Source organism: Geotrypetes seraphini, chromosome 3 (assembly GCF_902459505.1).
Source record: "Geotrypetes seraphini chromosome 3, aGeoSer1.1, whole genome shotgun sequence".
NCBI lineage: Eukaryota > Metazoa > Chordata > Amphibia > Gymnophiona > Dermophiidae > Geotrypetes > Geotrypetes seraphini.
The window spans coordinates 247063194-247082996 of record NC_047086.1 but is presented as its reverse complement, the minus strand read 5'-3'; the positions used below and the strand labels follow the sequence as shown (position 1 = coordinate 247082996).

General features: G+C 42.5%; 1 protein-coding gene across 4 annotated transcripts in view; it reads left to right on the top strand.

Moving 5' to 3' along the window:
* ADGB (androglobin) overlaps positions 1-19803 on the top strand; it is a 633675-nt gene that overhangs the window by 334812 nt on the left and 279060 nt on the right. For all 4 annotated transcript variants that reach the window (XM_033939743.1, XM_033939744.1, XM_033939742.1 and 1 more), the window contains 2 exons: positions 6867-6930; positions 13685-13787. In XM_033939743.1, coding sequence (XP_033795634.1) covers positions 6867-6930; positions 13685-13787 — 167 coding nt within the window. The remainder of the gene's footprint in view (positions 1-6866; positions 6931-13684; positions 13788-19803) is intronic.

The window sequence follows — 19803 nt, the reverse complement described above, 5'->3', positions numbered from 1 at the left end:
CACAGCAACAGATTCAATCCATATACCAAAGCCAGAATTTCATTTATACCGGCTGAAAGGTTTGATAGAGGACCTAAGGGATATCAGACAGCCCTCCAAACAACATAGTTTGGATGGGTAAATTCCTCATTTGTCCCAAGGTACCTCCACCACCTAATTTTATATATATCTTTTTCTTATTCTTAATTTCTTATATATATATTTTTCTTATTTTTAATCTTATAACTTGTTTTTCTTAAGCATATTAGATGTACTTAGCTTTTTTTGCTAGCATTCAGCTGCAAACTATTTCCCCGAACGCCAACGCGTTTCGAGATCTTTGTCAAGGCGATAAGGGGAACTTAAAATTAACAAAGAACAGCATACCGTCTACCCGTATCCAAAAATACGCCTTGACAAAGATCTCGAAACGCGTTGGCGTTCGGGGAAATAGTTTGCAGCTGAATGCTAGCAAAAAAAGCTAAGTACATCTAATATGCTTAAGAAAAACAAGTTATAAGATTAAAAATAAGAAAAATATATATATAAGAAATTAAGAAAAAGATATATATAAAATTAGGTGGTGGAGGTACCTTGGGACAAATGAGGAATTTACCCATCCAAACTATGTTGTTTGGAGGGCTGTCTGATATTCCTTAGGTCCTCTATCAAACCTTTCAGCCGGTATAAATGAAATTCTGGCTTTGGTATATGGACTGAATCTGTTGCTGTGAGAGTTTGCTTTATTGTTTTGAATTAAGGAAGTTTACTGTAAGATGTCCTGGGATAAAGCAATGTTACTTACCGTAACAGTTTTTATCCAGGGACAGCAGGCAGCTATTCTCACGTCCCACCCACCTCCCCTGGGTTGGCTTCTCTGTTAGCTATCTGAACTGAGGAGACGCGCCCGGTGCATCGGGCGGGAAGGCACTCGCGCATACGCGGTGCGGGCGACTGGAAATTTCTAAAGTTTCTACAAGCAAGTGTGCTTGTGAGACGTCCGCATCAGGGTTTTGTTGGATGATGTCACCCACTAGTGAGAATAGCTGCCTGCTGTCCCTGGATAATAACTGTTACGGTAAGTAACATTGCTTTATTGTAATATAATCTACCTGGGCGCCTATAAGAAAATCTTCAAAAAACTAAGAGTGGTTCAAAACACTGCTGTCCGACTGATTTTCGGTCTGAAAAAATGGGAGCATGTAAGTCCTTATTACCAAAAACTACACTGGCTACCGATTGAGGCTAGAGTTTTATTCAAATTTGCATGTATTTGCTTCAAATCAATCTTCGGTATGTCCCCAGGTTACCTTGTTTCCCATTTCTCTTTAAATCACTCCAATAAGGCCACACGTAGAGTCCAGTTATTCACATATCCTACTGTCAAATTGTGTCATTCGAAGAGATTTCTCGAGAGAACTCTCTTTTTCTAGGCAGCCAAAATGAACGCCTGGTTTGGCAAAATCATGCCAGGAGTCTCATCCTATTATTTTTTTAGAAAACTATTAAAGACACAATTATTTGACAAATTTGTAACCCAAGCTTCCTAATTGCTTTTTAAATATAACATGTATTGTGTACATTCTAGAAATTGATTTATCTTTTTGAACTGGATGTTCAGCCTTATCTGCTGTGAACCGCCTAGAACCATTCGTCTGGCGGTATATAAGAATAAATTGTTATTATTATTATTACTCGTGGATCACATTTGCAAACTTTCTGTGCTTGTATGTTTTGCCCTTGTAGGTTTTATTGATTCCTGACACAGGCTGATTAGTCAAAACATAGCTGTGTCGAGTCTAATTTCAACAATAATAAAGCCCTTCTTAGAAAATTGTCTAAACCAGTGTTCTTCAACCTTTATACACCTATGGACCGGCGGAAAAAAAAAATTATTTTGTGGGCAGGCAAACTACTAGGACTGAAATTTAAAAACCCCGTTTCCGCTCCGTCTCTGCGAGCTCGGTCTTCGCAAACCATCTGATTCCATCCGCACAAGCTTCAGTTATGATTTTATATTGAATGTATTTTATTAAAGTATAAAAAGAAACAATATTCTATACAATTGTCATTTTATAAATACAAATAATACAGAGCAAGACTGGAAGGTAGCGAATGTTACGCCGATCTTCAAGAAAGGTTTGAGGGGAGATCTGGGAAACTACATACTGGTGAATCTGACCTTGGTACCGGGAAAGATGGTAGAGGCGCTGATAAAGGACCACATCATTGATCACCTTGACGGACAAGGTCTGATGAGGACCAGCCATCACGGCTTCAGCAAAGGAAGATCTTGCTTGCCAAACTTGCTTTGAGGGAGTAAACAGGCAGATAGACAAGGGTGACCCAGTCGACATTGTATATCTGGATTTTCAGAAGCTGTTTGACAAGGTTCTGCATTAACGACTACTTCAAAAAATTGCGAGCCTTGGACTCGAGGGTGAAATACTCACATGGATTAAAAACTGGCTGGTGGATAGGAAACAGAGTGGGGGTAAATGGACAATACTCGGACTGGAAAAGCGTCATGAGTGGAGTACCGCAGGGTTCGGTGCTCGGACCCGTCCTCTTCAACATATTTATAAACGACCTGGAAATTGGTACAATGAGTGAGGTGATTAAATTTGCAGATGATACAGTTATTCAGAGTAGTGAAAATGCTGGAGGATTGCGAAGACCTGCAATGTGACATAAACGCGCTTGAGAAATGGGCTGCGATATGGCAAATGAGGTTTAACGTGGATAAGTGTAAGGTGATGCATGTCGGTAACAAAAATCTTATACACGAATACAGGATGTCTGGTGCGGTACGTGGAGAGACCCTCCAGGAAAGAGACTTGGGAGTACTGGTCAACAAGTCGATGAAGCCGTCCGCGCAATGTGCGGCGGTGGCAAAAAGGGCAAACAGAATGCTGGGAATGATTAAGAAGGGGATCATGAACAGATCGGAGAGGGTTATCATGCCGCTGTACCGGGCCATGGTACCCCGTCATCTGGAGTACTGCATTCAGCACTGGTCGCCATACAGAGAAGAGCGACCAAAATGGTTAAGGGGCTGGAGGAGTTGCCGTACAGTGAGAGGTTAGAGAAATTGGGCCTCTTCTCCCTTGAAAAGAGGAGACTGAGAGGGGACATGATCGAAACATTCAAGATAATGAAGAGAATAGACAGTAGATAAAGACAGGTTGTTCACCCTCTCCAAGGTGGAGAGAACGAGAGGGCACTCTCTGAACTTAAAAGGGGATAGATTATGTACAAACGTAAGGAAGTTCTTCTTCACCCAGAGAGCAGTAGAAAACTGGAACGCTCTTCCTGAGTCTGTTATAGGGGAAAACACCCTCCAGGGATTCAAGACAAAGTTAGATAAGTTCCTACTGAACCAGAACGTATGTAGGTAAGGCTAGACTCAGGGCACTGGTCTTTGACCTATGGGCCAACGTGGGAGCGGACTGCTGGGCATGATGGACCACTGGTCTGACCCAGCAGCGGCAATTCTTATGTTCTCATGAGAACCCCTTTCTCCCCTCCCCTTCACATATATCCCCTCTACTTTCAAGAAAACTGAATAAGCCAAATTATTACAGAACTAGTCTTTAAGCCCATTACATTAACGAGTGCTAGAATATCTGTCTGTCTTTCTTTTTCTCCCTGCCCCTGTTTCTTTCTTTCTTTCTTTCTTTCTTTCTGTCTCTCTCCCTCCCACTGTCTTTTTTCTATCTGTCTCTCTCCCTGGCCCCCTTTGTCTGTCTGTCTTTCTGTCTCTCTTCCTGCCCCTGTGTCTTTCTTCCTTTCTTTCTGTCTGTCTCCCTCCCGCTACCTATCTTTCTTTCTCTCTCCCTCCCACTGTCTGTCTTTCTTTCTGTCTCTCGCCCTGCCCTCTGTGCAGCAGCAGCATTTTCCTCCTGCCCCCACTTCCCTGTGCAGCATCCGCAGCAACAATCCCTCCCCCTCCATTTTCCTGTGCAGCAGCATTTACCTTCCCCCACTCCACTTCCCTGTGCAGCAGCAGCATTCATCCCCCTCAATTTCCCTGTGCAGCAGCATTTCCCTTCCCCACCCCACTTCCCTGTGCAGCAGCAGCATTCTCTCCATCTCCACTTCCCTGTGCAGCAGCAGCAACAGTATTTCCCTCCCCCTCCACATCCCTGTACAGCAGCAGCAGCATTCCTCCCATCCCTTTCCTTCCCTTCCCAGCAGCTGGTTGTTTATGGCCGGCTCCCTTAGTCCCTTGCCGGAGTTATTTTTAAGTTTAAAGCTGCCGTAGCGGCTCCTCTCACGATCCCCGCCTATGTCGGAAGCCTTCTCTCTGATGTGACATCAGGCTTCCGACGTAGGTGCGGCTGTGAGAGAAGTCGCTGCCACGGCTTTGAACTTAAAAATAACTTCAGTCAGGAACTGTAAGGGAGCCGGCCAGACCACGGAACAGTACCTGGGGCGCCGCGAGTGTGGGGCCGTTCTGTTAGACAGAGTGAGGGCGGGAGGGGGGAGTTGCCTCCTTGTGTCCCTGCTAAGGTGACTCCACAAGCACAGAAGAAACCACCGCTGACTCCTTCTATTGTGCATGCAGGGCCATGGAGCTATGGATCACAGATCATGCAGGTAGGAGTGTGCATGTGCGCTTAAGGTTTTATTAGTGATGCTACACAGAAATATCATGCTAACAGAATACCACAGTCACACATAGCAGGAATAGTGTTAGGGGAGTGCAACTAGGGCAACTGCCCACTAGTCAGAGAGAGCCCTAAGCCACTGCCTGGGCTTTGCAGTCCCCAGTTATGTCTAACACCAGCTCTGGCAGGATATATATTTCAAATCTGATATATTCTAATCACAAAATAGAAATAAAATTATTTTTTTCTACCTTTTGTTGTCTCTGGTTTCTGCTTTCATCTTCTTTTCACTCTTCCTTCCAGCATCTGCCCTCTCTGTCTCGTCAATCCAGCATCTGCCCCTTCCATCCACTATCTGCCCTCTTCCCCCTTCCATAAGGTATCTGTCTTCTTTCTATGCCCCTCTCCCCTTTCCATCCAGCCCGTTCCCCCTCTCTCCTTTTAACATGATTAATTCCAGCTTCACTGCTCTCTTCATTTTTATCTCTCCTACACCAGATCTAGCATCTTTGGCCCTCTCTCTTTCTCTGCTGACTCCCTTCCCCTCCTCTAATCTCCCTGCCAGCTGTTTCCTTCCTTTTTCCTTCTCCCTTCTCTCCTCCCCCTGTCCAGCAGTAACTCTCTTCCCTTTCCCTCCTCCCCTCCCAGCAGCATCTCTCCTTCCCTCCAGGTCCAGTAGCAGCTGTCCCTTTTTTCCCCCTTGTCCAGCAGCTTCCCAGCCTCCTTTCCCTCCTCCCCTCCCAGTAGCATCTCTCCTTCTCCCTCCCTCCAGGTCCATTAGCAACTGTCCCTTTTTTTCCCCTTGCCCAGCAGCTTCCCAGCCTGGCTTTTTCCCCTCCCAACAGCTCTCCGTACTTGCCAGTGCAGTGATTCACTAAGGTAGCCTTGGGTCCTTTGATGGGTCGTGCTGCCTCTGAAGAAAGAGGAAGTTGCATCATCAGAGGCGGCCGCGACTCAGCAAAAGCCCCAAGGCTGCTTTTGTGAATCGCTGCACTGGCAAGTACCGACAGCTGCTGGGGGTGGAGAAAGCCACTGTTGGAGGCTCCCCATGATCTCGCCAGCCCTGCGTGGACCTTCAGCTTGTCGATCTTGCAAGCCCTGCGTGGATCAGCAGGAAATTGCAGCTGTCGGTCTCGCTGGCCCTGTGCGGACCAGCAGGAATTTTCTGCAGACCAGCACCAGTCCGCAACCGGCGGTTGAAGAACAGTGGTCTAAACCTTATTTTATTGTAGGCCTTGCTTTATTGTTTTCTTCTTTGGTGTTCATGAGGCAGATATCTTCTTTTGTTCTTCCCTATTTTGAAGGCAGTAAGAGCCTGATTCTATATAGGATGCCTATATTAGGCGCTGCAAGGTGCCCTAATCAAGGACATCTAGCAACACCTAACTTTGGAAATCATGTGCAACTTTTTAAAATTGACATGGTAATTGACCGCACCAGTTTTCAGCTAAACAACAAAAAAATTAACAATTAAGAGTTCTGCACAGAACTCATAGGATGCCTAGCCCTTCGATGCCTAACGACACCTACCTGAAAAGTAGGTATGGTTAGGAATGGAGAATAGACGCGATTGACTTTGGCATCACTAGGCGTCCAAGTTAGGCTCTAGTAAATTAGACCAATTAAAACCTGATGTACTGGCACCTACCTCTAGGATGCCTAGGTGCCGCTAGGCAGAATTCTATAAACGACACCTAACGGCGGTTGATTGGCAACCATGCCGAGCGGTGCCTACAGTGTAGATGCATAAACTGATTAGCACAGAACCGTCCACCCTCCACCCCAGACATATCCCCTCTGTTAAATTTTTTTTTATATTTTTAGTGTGTGGTCTGTACATGCACATTCGGAACTTACTGCAGGTAAGCATGTGCTAGTTCCTACCACAGCTTAATAAAATAACTCCTTAGTTTCTATCCTGAGAAAAGTTTATACAAAGTGCACAATGTAGCATGTAATGACTGACTGGCTAATTGTTTTCTATGGGTCCCCTCCACACTGTAGGTTTCATTTAAAACACAGTAGGTTGCTAAGTGAACTATTGTCTCCTTATCAAATATGAACCTGTATAGTATTACTCCTTTGTCGGCACTGATTCCAGATTTTCAGTGGCAGCCACTATCTAAGTACTGCCATTGATAATCCAGATTTTTTAAATCTTAAGCAGCCAGTGTTTAATAGAATTCTGATCACTATGGGCTTAATCTCAGTAGGGATTGTATAGACATTGTTTAATATGGAATTTTTTTATATTAGCATTTTGTTTTATCTTTCTAGGAACCTGTTTGTTTTCCACAAACCATATACATATCCTTATTCTTCTCAGAAGTCAGATCTTAAGGTAATTATAGTCATTTTTGGGTTTCTAATTCTTTGTTCATGTATATATTAAATATAAAACAAATATTAAAAGTGAAAAGAATAATTTCTAAATGATAGAATGTTGGTTGGATCTTGATTAATGTGTTCATTGCAATAGGATCAATAATATAATATAAATGTCATAAATATCTTATACAGGAAACTCAATACATTTATAAACATCTGGGGGCAAATCCATTAGAACACAAAAGTCACTTAGGGAATTAGTGCACACTAAGGCAACTTAGACATCCAAATAGATTGAATAATAAGCACAGTTGATGACTTTAACAAGAAATAATTGAAAGTTAGTCGTCCAAAGGCTGTGTGCGATTCACAGAATAGGTGTCCAAAAACCATGTAAACACACTCCGCTTAGCTGAGGCACCAGTAAGGAGCCGAAAAGCTCAAATTATTGGGAAATGCTAAGGCGATGGGACGGAGCCCCAAATCAGGCAGCCATCTCCTCCTGGTGCGGTTTTTAGCACAAGCCACGGTGGTAACAGCTCGGATGCTCATAGGAATTCTGTGAGCATCAGAGCTGTTACCACCGTGGCCGGCGCTATAAACCATGCTATGCTTTTGTAAAAGGGGGGGAGGGGTTATTTATTTTAAAAAAGTATATTCTGCTTATACCCAAGTGGATTACAAAAAAAACCCCAACACAAACATAATCATTCAGTATAAAACACAATAAAACAAAACAATATACAAATAACATTTCCATTAATCACTTCATTCCTTCAGTCACTGCTTCTTAACCACTTAAAAAGCTTTTATAAAAAGAGATGTTTTAAATATTTTTTTAAACTCTGAAAGTTATTATTCATTCTCAGTTGTCCAACCTGATTATTCCAAAGCTTCAGCCCTGCCACTGAAATAGCCAAAGTTCTGGTACTAGCATACCTCACAAGCTTTAACTCATCAACAGATAAATGCATTGTATTCTTTAATTTTAAGGATCGACGGGGCTGTATAGTGTCACAGCATGTGAAAGATACTACGGTATCCCTCATTTAATTGCTTGAAAAATCAATGCCAACACCTTAAGAACATAAGAATAGCCTTACTGGATCAGATCAATTATCCATCTAGCCCAGTATCCCGTCTTCACGGAGACCAATTACAGGTACCTGGCAAAAACCCAAGTAGTAGCAGCATTCCATGCCATCGATCCAGGGCAAGTAGTTCTTCTCCCATGTCTGTCTCAACAGCAGTTTATGAACTTTTCCTTCAGGAATTTGTCCAAACCTTTTTTTAAAACCAGCTACATTAACTGCTTTTACCATATCCTCTGGCAATGCATTTGAGAGCTTAACTATTCTCTGAGTGAAAAAAGATTTCCTCCTATTGGTTTTAAAAGTATTACTCTATAACTTTGAGTGTCCCCTAGTCTTTGTAAATCTTGATGCACTAAAAAATCGATCAATTTGTACCCATTCTACACCACTAGTATTTTGTAGACTTCGACCATATCTCCCTTCAGCTATCTCTTTTACAAGCTGAAGAGCCCTAATCTCTTTAGTCTTTCCTCATATGAGAGGAGTTCTATCCCCTTTATCATCTTGGTTGCTCTTCTTTCTAGTGCCACTATATCTTTTTTAATATAAAGAGCACAATACTCAAGGTGAGGTCACACCATTGAGCGATACAGAGACATTATAACATTCTTAGTCTTGTTTACCATCCCTTTTCTAATAATTCCTAGCATCTTGTTTGCTTTTTTGGCCACCGCCGCACAGTGGGTGTAAGGTTTCAGCGTATTATCCACTTTGACACCCAGATCCTTTTTTTGAGTGCTGACCCCCAAGGTGGACCCTAGCATCCAGTAACTATGATTTAGATTATTCTTCCTAATGTGCGTCACTTTGCATTTGTCCACATTAAATTTCATCTGCCATTTGGACGCTCAGTCTTTCAATTTCCTAAGGTCTTCTTGCAGTTTTTCACAGTCCTTATGCGTTTTAACAGCTTTGAACAGTTTAGTGTCATCTGCAAATTTAATCACCTCACTTGTAGTTTCAATTTCCAGATAATTTATAAATAAGTTAAATAGCACCGGACCCAGTAAAGATCCCTGCAGCACATCACTATTTACTCTCCTCCATTGAGAAAAATGGCCATTTAATCCTACCCTTTGATTTCTGTCCGATAACCAATTCTTAATCCACAATTGTATATTGCCTTCCATCCCATGACTCTAATTTTCTCAGGAGCCTCTCACGAGGAACTTTATCAAAAGCTTTCTGGAAATCTAGATACACTACATCAACTGGCTCGCCTTTATCCACATGTTTCAAGTTTCTTTATTTTGATAAACCGTCTATCAAAACAAGTGTCTAAACAGTGTCCAATATAAAAAGATTGTAGAAAATAATTAAAATAGGTAAATAAAAGCAATATTTTATCAATTATTAAAATACTAGACAAATTCACATTGACGTACAAGGAACAAAAGGGAAGTTGGGGAGGGAAAGGTTGTTTAAAATACATCAAAGTAAAATTAATAAAAAAGGAAGGTAAATGGGGAGTGGCAAAACATTAGGATGGGGATCGCTTCAGAAGTAAAGCAAATTGGTGAGTCAAGACCTCCTTCAGCTGAACCTATGTTGACTCTGTCTCATTAAATCATGTTTGTCTACATGTTCCACAATTTTATTTTTTATAATTGTTTCCACTATTTTACCTGGGACTGAGGTCAGGCTTATCAGCCTGTAATTCCCTGGATCTCCCCTGGAACCCTTTCTAAAAATCGGCATAACATTGGCCACCCTCTAGTCTTCAGGTACTACAGATGATAATAGATCAGAAATTTCATGTTTAAGTTCTTTCAGTATCCTGGGATGTATACCATCTGGTCCAGGTGATTTATCATTCTTTAACTTGTCGATTTGGCTTAGTACTTCTTCCAGGTTCACCAAGATTTCTTTCAATTCCTCCGCCTCATCACCCTTGAAAAACATTTCCAGTTCTGGAAGATTTCTTAAAGCATCTTCTGTAAAGCCCGAAGTAAATAATTCATTCAGTCTCTCCTCTATGGCCTTATCCTCCCTGAGCGCACCTTTTACTCCTTGACCTTAAACACTACTCGAGATTTAAAAGGTAGCCAATGCAATTTTCATAGTAATGGTGTCACATACTCAGATTTACTGCCATCAAAGATTAAATGTACTGTAGCTTTCTGAACCACTTATAAAGATCTACCCAAATATAGTGCATTACAATAATTCAACTTTTGTAATAAAACACTGTACTACAAGATGAAAATCATATGGGGACAGCATTGGTTTTAATCTACTCAAAAGCTGCATCTGAAAGAAAAAAAATGTAATAGAAACATAGGCCAAATGGCCCATCCAGTCTGCCCATCTGCAGTAACTATTATATCTTCCTCTCTCTAAGAGATCCCATGTGTCTAAACCAGGCTTTCTTGAATTCAGACACAGTCTCTGTCTCCACCACCTCTTCTGGGAGACTGTTCCCCCATCTACCACCCTTTCTGTAAAAAAGTATTTATTTCAATTACTCCTGAGCCTATCACCACTTAACTTCATCCTAAGACCTCTCATTCCAGAACTTCCTTTCAAATGAAAGAGACAAATAAAACCTGATCCTTCATGAATAAAAGAGAATCTATCCAGATGCCAAAAATGTTCATTTTTGTTCGCACTGTAAGCACCATGCTACCTACCTCGTCATAATGGATCTTCAGCCCTTCCTACCAACATCAACTCTGTTTTTGCAAGATTCAAAACTAGTCTATGACACATCATCCAATCATTAATCGTACACAAATATAATGTCAATTTATCCTTCAACTCACTTTGCTAATCTGAGGAAAGAAAAATTGTATATTGTTTGCATACAGATAATAACTAATACCTAACTTACGAAATACATTACCCAATAATAATAATAATGATAATAATAACAGCTTATATACCGCAATACCGTGAAGTTCTATGCGGTTTACAAAAGATTAAGCAAAGGTACAAATTGACTGACTTCAAGAGGGGAAGAGGAAAGAGAAGTAATTAGACAGGAAATTCATTGTTGAGGAGAAAAGTGATCAAAAGGACAGTAGGTCGCTCTTGTGGCCGGGCCCGTCCCCGAGTAGGTGGGAAACTAAGGCCTGGACCACAAGTAAGAGTTTTAGTACGCCTTTTATATGGTAGTGAAAGGAAGACCCGGATACCGGATTCCTTGGAAAATAGTATCAGGTTTATTACGGTCCCAAAGCATACAGAAAAGAAAACATAAGCAAAAAGAAAAACATTCACCTTGGTTGGTTACAGTCCTTTAGGTGCCTCCTGCACACTATGATATTCCAGTTCAGGTGTTTTTATTGAGGAGCTGGATTGCACCTCCTTATCAACAGCAAAAATTATTATAACATCAAAATATTATCAGTTCAGTGCCTTCCTTGGCTCATATTCCCCACTGGGATTTATTGATCTCTCTGGACCTTTAACACCTTTTAGCTTCTCTAGCTGAGCAGGGCTTGCTTCAAGCCTTTTCCCCTCTCAGCTCTCTTTATCTGCTTAACACGTTGTTCTCACCTCATTAGCTTTGCCAGCACTGCTCTGGCTGTCGGGAAACACATACAATGAGGGAACGTTCTTCAGGAGCTTAGCTGAGGACTCTCACATATTGTATTCCCCCAGGTCCATGTCCTCTTCACTCATATCACTACTCAGGACACTGCACATTTCCCATTCACCCTCATGGGAACCTTGGCTTAAAGTTTCCTTACTTCTCTCCGGTTGTGCTGCCCATCCCCCTCTCTGCAAGGCTGCCAAAATACCTGCAGCCTTTCCCTGGGGATAATTTCTCAGCCCTTCTCTCTGGGATTTAAGTTGCCAGTCACTGTACCTCCCAAGTGCTGTGCCACCTTTCCTTAGGTGCTGGCTTCCTGCCATACGCTCATGCTGGGATTCAGGCACCCTCTGTGACCTGGAAACTCCTGGAGTAGTTTGGCTGCTCTCATCAGAGACAGCTGTGTCCTCATTCTCTCTCTTCCTCCAGCTCTCCTGCTCCTCTCTCTCTTGCTTCCTCCTCTCCTGCTTTCTCTCATCTGTAAACTGACTCTGCCTATAAGGCAATCTCCTGGGTCTGACTCCACCCCTCTCTATATTGGTCTCAGGTTTCTCCCTGACCTCTGGAAAGGAGTGATAGGGGAAATTAGTGGTTTTCAGAGCCTTCCTTAATTGGCTCTTCAGCTGTGCTGGAACCTGCCTGGGCTTGCATTCTTTTGGCTGAGCCAGCTGTCCTGGCTCCATGCCGGGTTTTACAGAGCCCTGTGCTGCATTCTGGGGAGTTTTAGCAGTAGTTTTCACCGTGACAGGAGCTTCCCTGTCACACTATTGAGAGGAAAGAGATAAGTGGATCAGTTGTCAAGATGTTTGAACAAAAGCACAAATAGCGCAGAACCTTGCAGTACTCCCCTGTCTATAGTCAACTTTGTAGAAATGCATCCTTTGCTTTTCACTTGCATAGATCTGTCTTGAAAGTAGGAAACAAACCAATCTATGACAGAACCTCCTATCCCCATATTACACAAAGTACCTGATAAAACCTTAGTATCAACTATATCAAAAGCAGATGACAGATCCAATGACACAAAATATTTTATTTTTATCAATTCCTCTTTTCAACTTATCCATCATTGAAACCATCAAAGATTCAATCTAGTAGGTTCTCTTGCTCTACAAAGTCCTGTGATTTTTTTTTCTGAACCACCTTCTCAATGATATTCCCTACAAAAGGCAGCACAGCAATTGATCTTACTAAAATACTAGGCTCTTCTCTTTCAGTTATTGCTTGTATTTTATACTATTAACATTATTGCAGCATCAGTAGCACAGGTTTTTCTGTGCACTGAGGCCACTTTTAGACTAGAGCTGCTATAAAATGGTCACATTTCCTATTTCTCTCATTAATGGCCACATGGCAATTTCCCAGTGGCCATTAGTGCAGGAGCCCTTACTGACACCTATTTACTAAGCAGTAAACATAGAAACATAGAAACATAGAAGATGACGGCAGAAAAGGGCCACAGCCCATCAAGTCTGCCCACCTCAACAACCCTACCCCCTTGAATTTACCCCCCTAGAGATCCCACATGTGTATCCCATTTCCTTTTAAAATCCTTCACGCTGCTGGCCTGAATCACCTGAGGTGGAAGTTCATTCCAACGATCGACCATCTCAGGTGATTCAGGCCAGCAGTGTGAAGGATTTTAAAAGGAAATGGGATACACATGTGGGATCTCTAGGGGGGTAAATTCAAGGGGGTAGGGTTGTTGAGGTGGGCAGACTTGATGGGCTGTGGCCCTTTTCTGCCGTCATCTTCTATGTTTCTATGTTTCTATGTTTACTGCTTAGTAAATAGGTGTCAGTAAGGGCTCCTGCACTAATGGCCACTGGGAAATTGCCATGTGGCCATTAATGAGAGAAATAGGAAATGTGACCATTTTATAGCAGCTCTAGTCTTTGTTAACCACATGCTAATTGATTAGTGTGTGACAATGCAATTGGGCTAACCAATTTGCACTGGACATATCTACTCTCTACCCCAAACACACCCCAATGCTAAAAAATATTTTCTATTTTTTTAGTGCATGGGTAGCACGTACATGCCCCAAAGTAATAGAATTTAACAGCTTAGTAAAAGGGGTCCTCAAGCTTCAAATATATTTAAATAAAAAATAAAAATCATTTTCTTTTTTATTCTAGTCCTTAGATGATCGAAAATCTTATTTCTTATTTGTGGATAACTTGAAGCCTACTGAAATTTTGGTCAGTTATTCTGCATTAGTACGATGGGGAGATTCTGGAAGTAAGTACTATAGAAAATAAAAACTTCATGCTAATATGAAAAAGAGCAGAGTGTTGTAGACTTAGGCCTCCTTTTACGAAACTGCGATAGCAGTTTCTAGTGCTGAGGAGTGGCACTCGCTGGCTGAAAGGGGGCACTATAAAGTAGCAATGGCATGGATAATGAATAAGATGTGTTTGTGGAGTATTTTGTGGAGTTTTTCTACAAAAGCGCCTGCTTTTCGTATGGTTCTGGGTAACTCTAGTTAGATACAAGCACATGTGTTAGTTAAGACCACGCCCAATAGAAGTGTATGAAAAGTTGGTGAATAAAAATCTGAATATGGATGTATCCAAGGCCAGAAAAGCACACTATAGATTAATAATAAGGAAAAGCATAATAATATTCTCTTTATGTACTTTGCTATTAAGCTAGAATCATAGAGGAAATTAGGTAATGCGTAACATACATACATAGAAATATTAATGACTCCATTTTGTTCTCTGTCTTTCTGTATCCTCTGCTGGGCTTTACTCCATTTTGTGTTCGGCCTATGTCTCTCTCTCTGTCTGTTCTTTGTTCAGCTTCCCGCCTTAAGCCTCGTGGGTCTAATTGATACCAGATGTGCTTAGGCCGGTTAGGAAGAGCGTATTAGACTCCATATTCCAAACTGAGATATAACATGTATTAAGTATGAATGTAATATATTGTGTTGGATGTGTGAAAGGGGCCCCGAATGAATGATATATGAATGATGTGTGAAGATATACTAAACATGAGAGTGGATTTTGAAAAACATATTTTATATATTTGCAACCTAAAGAAACTTACAGGGAGCCTGGGAGGCAACATCTGGGGTTTCTGAGTTTGTGTGAAATTTGAAACTCTCAGTTCTTGTACAGCTCAGAGCAGGGGGGAACAGCCCCTCCTTTTTTCCTGTGCTGATAGGGACAAGAACTTTTCAGCAGGTTGCCTTTTACATAGATGAACTGTCTGAAATAAGGTTTGAGAGTGACAAAAATAATATTGGATATATAGTAAAAAGGTTATGTATATTCAGAAATGAATGTAAACAAAAATATGATTTCTGAAACTTTTATTCCATGTTAAAAGGAAGTTCTTTGTCCAAATTTAAGGACAGCCTCTGTTAATGGATTGGTTGACAAGTAATGATGTCATGCAGGACAAAAGGTACATATTGGGGAGTAATGAATTCTCAGATTGAGATCTTTGTCAGAAAGGCCAGCATTTTGGCATCTGTAAAGATTTCCCAGATGACGCAAAACTAACTTTTTGAGGTCCATTATGACAATTAATAAACGAAATAACTATTTTAATAAAATTTGCATCATGTGTCATTTTCCATGTACTTTTTGTACACCTAGAGCGAAAGCTAGCAGCTTAATTGGCAACTGCTGCTTAAAGCGTGCGCTTGTGTACCTATGCTCAGCGCGGGGAACTGAGATGAATGGCCCGCACTGCTCCTGATGTTCATTGAGTTCCTATGAGCATCGGGAGCAGTGCGTGCCATTCATTGCAGCTCCCCGTGCTAGAAACTATCGCAGTTTCATAAAAGAGGGGGGTTAGCATTTCCAACATAGAAAACAGAAAAGAGCCAGACCATATGAAGAAACACTTTGACCGATATTCAACGTTATTTGCCTGGCCAGGAAAGGCTCCTGGTCAGCCAAATAGCATTTAGCCAGCTGTCTACTGATGTTCAGTGGGAGATAGCTGGCTATCTCCAGCTGAATATCCAGATTGCTGGCTAGCCTCGTGACTTCAATGCTAGGGCTGTATCTGGCTACAGAAATTGAACTTCTAGTGTAAATTTAACCACTGTGGACTTATCTGGTCACCAACAATATTCAGGGTGTCAACATCTAAAGCACACAGCCAGATAGATCTGCCTAAAAAGAAGGTCTATCAGTGGGTGCTAGGCTTTAACTGACCAGCCACTGAATATTGACTTGGCTGCCTAAGTCCGCAGTGACAAACTTTACAGCAGATACAGATACACCAGATACAGTCCTAGCATTACATTTCCTGGCTTACCGCAGCTCACGGGAGATAGCCTGGCTGCCTCCATGGGCTAAATATCGGGGCCACTGTTTTTATTAACTCGTATATGCTCCCAGGATTCAGACAGAAGTGTCCAATGTAACCACATTTTGCCAACTACGGCTGTGTCAGAGGCAAGACAACTGAAATAACAAACATAAATAATGATAACAAAATTATAATAAAAATAAACATTAAAAGCCAAGGAATGCCATGTAGTACACCAGCTGTAACTAGTAAGCATACCTAAATACGCACTAATGTTCTAGTAACTCATATCCATCAATAAATAAGCAGACGATTAAAAACAGTATTTCCAGTACAAAGGCTACAGTAGTGTAGACTTTAGGTTTTAACCCCTAATCTCGGGAAACCTGCAGGAGGCATCAAACAGATTCTTGTGTCTATGGACAGTGCCCTTCTCCCTCAGTTCTTCCTATAGCAAGCAGGTTGTGAAGGTGTCTTTTCTTCTGCTCGGCAACTGTTTTATTATTTTTAGGTTTTTTTTATCCGATTCTGTAGGATTTCTTTGTGGATTCTTCAGCCAGAAGGCCAGAGAAAGCAGCCAAAATCTGGGTGACAGTAAAGCTTCTAGTTTGAAATCAGGCCATGGAGCCCCATCCCAGCTGCAGACTCAGTCTCAGGCCTCTATATACTTCATGGTGCCCAAGACTCTGCAAAATGGTGGAGGGCATGTTTTTCTTCCAAAACCATGCGAACTGAAGCAATGACATCAGATTCTGGACATATGGATCATGCCAGCCCCCTTAGCTTGGCAGTACCTGCAGGTGCTGGAATCAATGGCATCAATCATAGAAGAGATCCCCTGGGCGAAAGCTCATAAAATTATAAGAATTGCCATACTGGGACAGACTGAAGGTCCATCAAGCCCAGCATCCGGTTTCTAACAGTGGCCAACCCAGGTCCCAAGTACCTAGCTAGATCCCAAGCTAGATCATCCATGCCCTCTTCAGAATGCTCTGTTGTTCCGCTGGGTTCTGAAGGCAGACTCGCTCCAGATGCCATTACCCTGGACGGCAGAAGCATGTCACAGTTTTCAGTGGTGGTTCCAGGAGGAGGCTCTATCCAAGGGAGTGCCTCTTTGCATCTTGTCTTGGGTGATACTGATAACATATGCCAGTCTATTCAGCTGGGGAGTTCAATGTGAGGGACAGCCAGTTCAGGGTCGCTGGTTACCCTCACAGAGAAAATAATAAACAGATTGTAACTCAGAGCCATTCACCTAGCACTGAAGACATTGGAGGCAGTCCTGGAAGGTCAGGTGGTCAGGGTCTTCTCATACAAAGCCTCAACAGTGGATTACATCAACATACAGGGAGGCACCAACAGTGCTTTGTTGAAGCTGGAAGCACAGTTGTTATTCCGTTGGCCGGAAAATCATCAGCAGGCAATAACGGCAGCTCACATAGTGAGAGTAAACAATATCCAGGCAGACTATCTCATTCGTGAAATCTTAGATCCAGGAGAATGATCTCTATCCCAGAGGGCATTCAACAGTATTGTGAAATGTCTGGGGATGGCTGACTTTCGATCTGATGGTGTGAAAAAAACTCTCTTGGTATTTCAGCTGCAGATTCAACCCGGCAAACACTAGCATGGATGCTGTAGTATAATCTTGGCTTACATAGGGGCTCCTATATATGTTTCTCCCATGACCAATGATAGGCCAAGTCATTCAAAGAATAATGGAACATTGCAGTCTGATGGTTCTTGTGGCACCAGACTGGAAGGGATGCCCCTGGTATGTGAATATAGTTCGGCAGTCACAGGACAAATGACTCAGGTTGCAGTCACTTCCAGATCTTCTGTTGCAGGGATAAATTGCATTGGAAAATCTGGATAATTTTAGAATTATAGCATGGCTTTTGAGTGCACAGCACTAGAGCACAAAGGTTATTCAGAGGGCGTTATTACTACATCATAACTCCAATATTAAAAGACCCCAAAGGAGCAACGATCCAACCATCCAACTACAGACTCATAGCCTCAATCCCTCTGTACGTCAAACTGATTGAAGGTCTCGTAGCCAAAACTTTAGCCTCTTATCTAGATAATCACAATGTACTCCACCCCACACAGTCAGGTTTCAGAGCAAACTACAGCATGGAGACACTACTAGGAACACTAATGGACACTGCAAGACAATACCTCTGTACAGGCAAGAAAATCCTGCTCATATAACTAGACCTCTCTGCAGCCTTCGACCTGGTAGATCACGACATTCTTCTACAAACTTCTACAAACTCTAGACTCCATAGGAATCTCAGGCAAAGTATTTGCATGGTTCAAAGGCTTCCTACAATCAAGAACATACAAGGTTAAAACAATGCAAGAAAAATCAGAACCACGGTCCAACCCCTGCGGAGTTCCCCAAGGATCACCCCTATCACCCACATTATTCAATATATACATAGCCTCCCTCAGCTCCTACCTAGACAATCATGGAATAACTTCATATAGCTACGCAGATGACATCACTATTCTCCTCCCCTTCGACCACCCAGAACCCACCATGACAAGCACAATACACAGAACACTCGAAATGGTAGCAACATGGACAAACCCTGACAAAACAAACTTCATCCTCCTAGAAAACAACAAAACTCCAACCTTAACAAATCTAGTAATAAACTCGATCTTATAGCCAATTCAACCCACACTAAAACTTCTAGGAGTTATAATTGACAGAGGCTGTACCATGCAACCACAGATCAACAAAGTAATAAAAGCATCGTTCGTGACCATGAGAAATCTAAGACAAATCCGAAAATTCTTTGACAAGAAGCAATTCCTACTTTTGGTACAATCTCTTATCCTTGGACTAATAGGCTACTGCAACATACTATACTTCCCATGCCCAGCGACCATGATAAAACAATTACAAACAATACAAAATACAGCCCTGAGACTCGTCTACTCACTGAAAAAATATGACCATATCACAGAGGCATACCATGACTTACACTGGCTTCCAATACAAGCAAGAGTACACTTCAGATTCTACTGCCTACTTTTCAAGGCTATTAACGGAGAAAGTCCAACTTACTGGAATAACCGACTAACTCAATTCTCTTCAACCAGGTACAGGAGAAGCCACTCACTATTCACACACCCATCATCCAAAAATGTCAAACAAAAAAAACTATCTGACAACCTAATAGCCTCCAAAGCAGCTAAACTGGACAGACAAAACACCACTCTGTTATCATCGACCACAAGCTACAAAACCTTCAAGAAAGATATTAAAACCATACTCTTTAAAAAATACATAAACCCATCTCCACCCCCTCCCCTATGCTTTGGCATCTCTCTCTTTCTCTTTTCCTTTCCTTCCTTCCTTCCCACTCCACACCATGGTCTGGTATCTCTATCTCCTTCCCTTCCCTCCCCCCATGCCATGGCATCTCTTCCCTCCCTCCCATGGACTTTGCACCTCTGGTTCTTCTCCCTTGTCTTCCTTCTCCCTCCTTCCCTCTCTCTCCCTAATTGGGTGCTGCTGCAGCAGCATTTGTCTCCCCCCTTCCCTGTGCAGCAGCAGCAGCAGCATTTCTCTCCCCCTTGCATTTCTCTACACCTCCTTGTCTGTGCAGCATTTCTAACCTCCCCCCCATCCCTGTGCTGCTGCAGCATTTCTCCCCCCCCCCCTTACCTGTGCAGCATTTCTACCCGCCTTGCCTGTACAGCATTTCTACCCTCCCACCCTTCCCTATGCAGCAGCAACATTTCTCTTCCCTGCCCATCATTTCTGGCCGGTTCCCCTGCTCAAAGCCACGGGCGTCTACACCTCATGCGATCCACGGCTGCATCGGAAGCCTTGTCTCTGATGTCATGACATCAGAGGGAATGCTTCCGATGTAGCCGCGGATTGCGCAAGGAGCCGATGGCCGCTGCTTTGAGCAGGGGTGCCTGCCAGATGCTGAAGAACCGCCAGAGGGAGCACAATATGGGCCGTGGA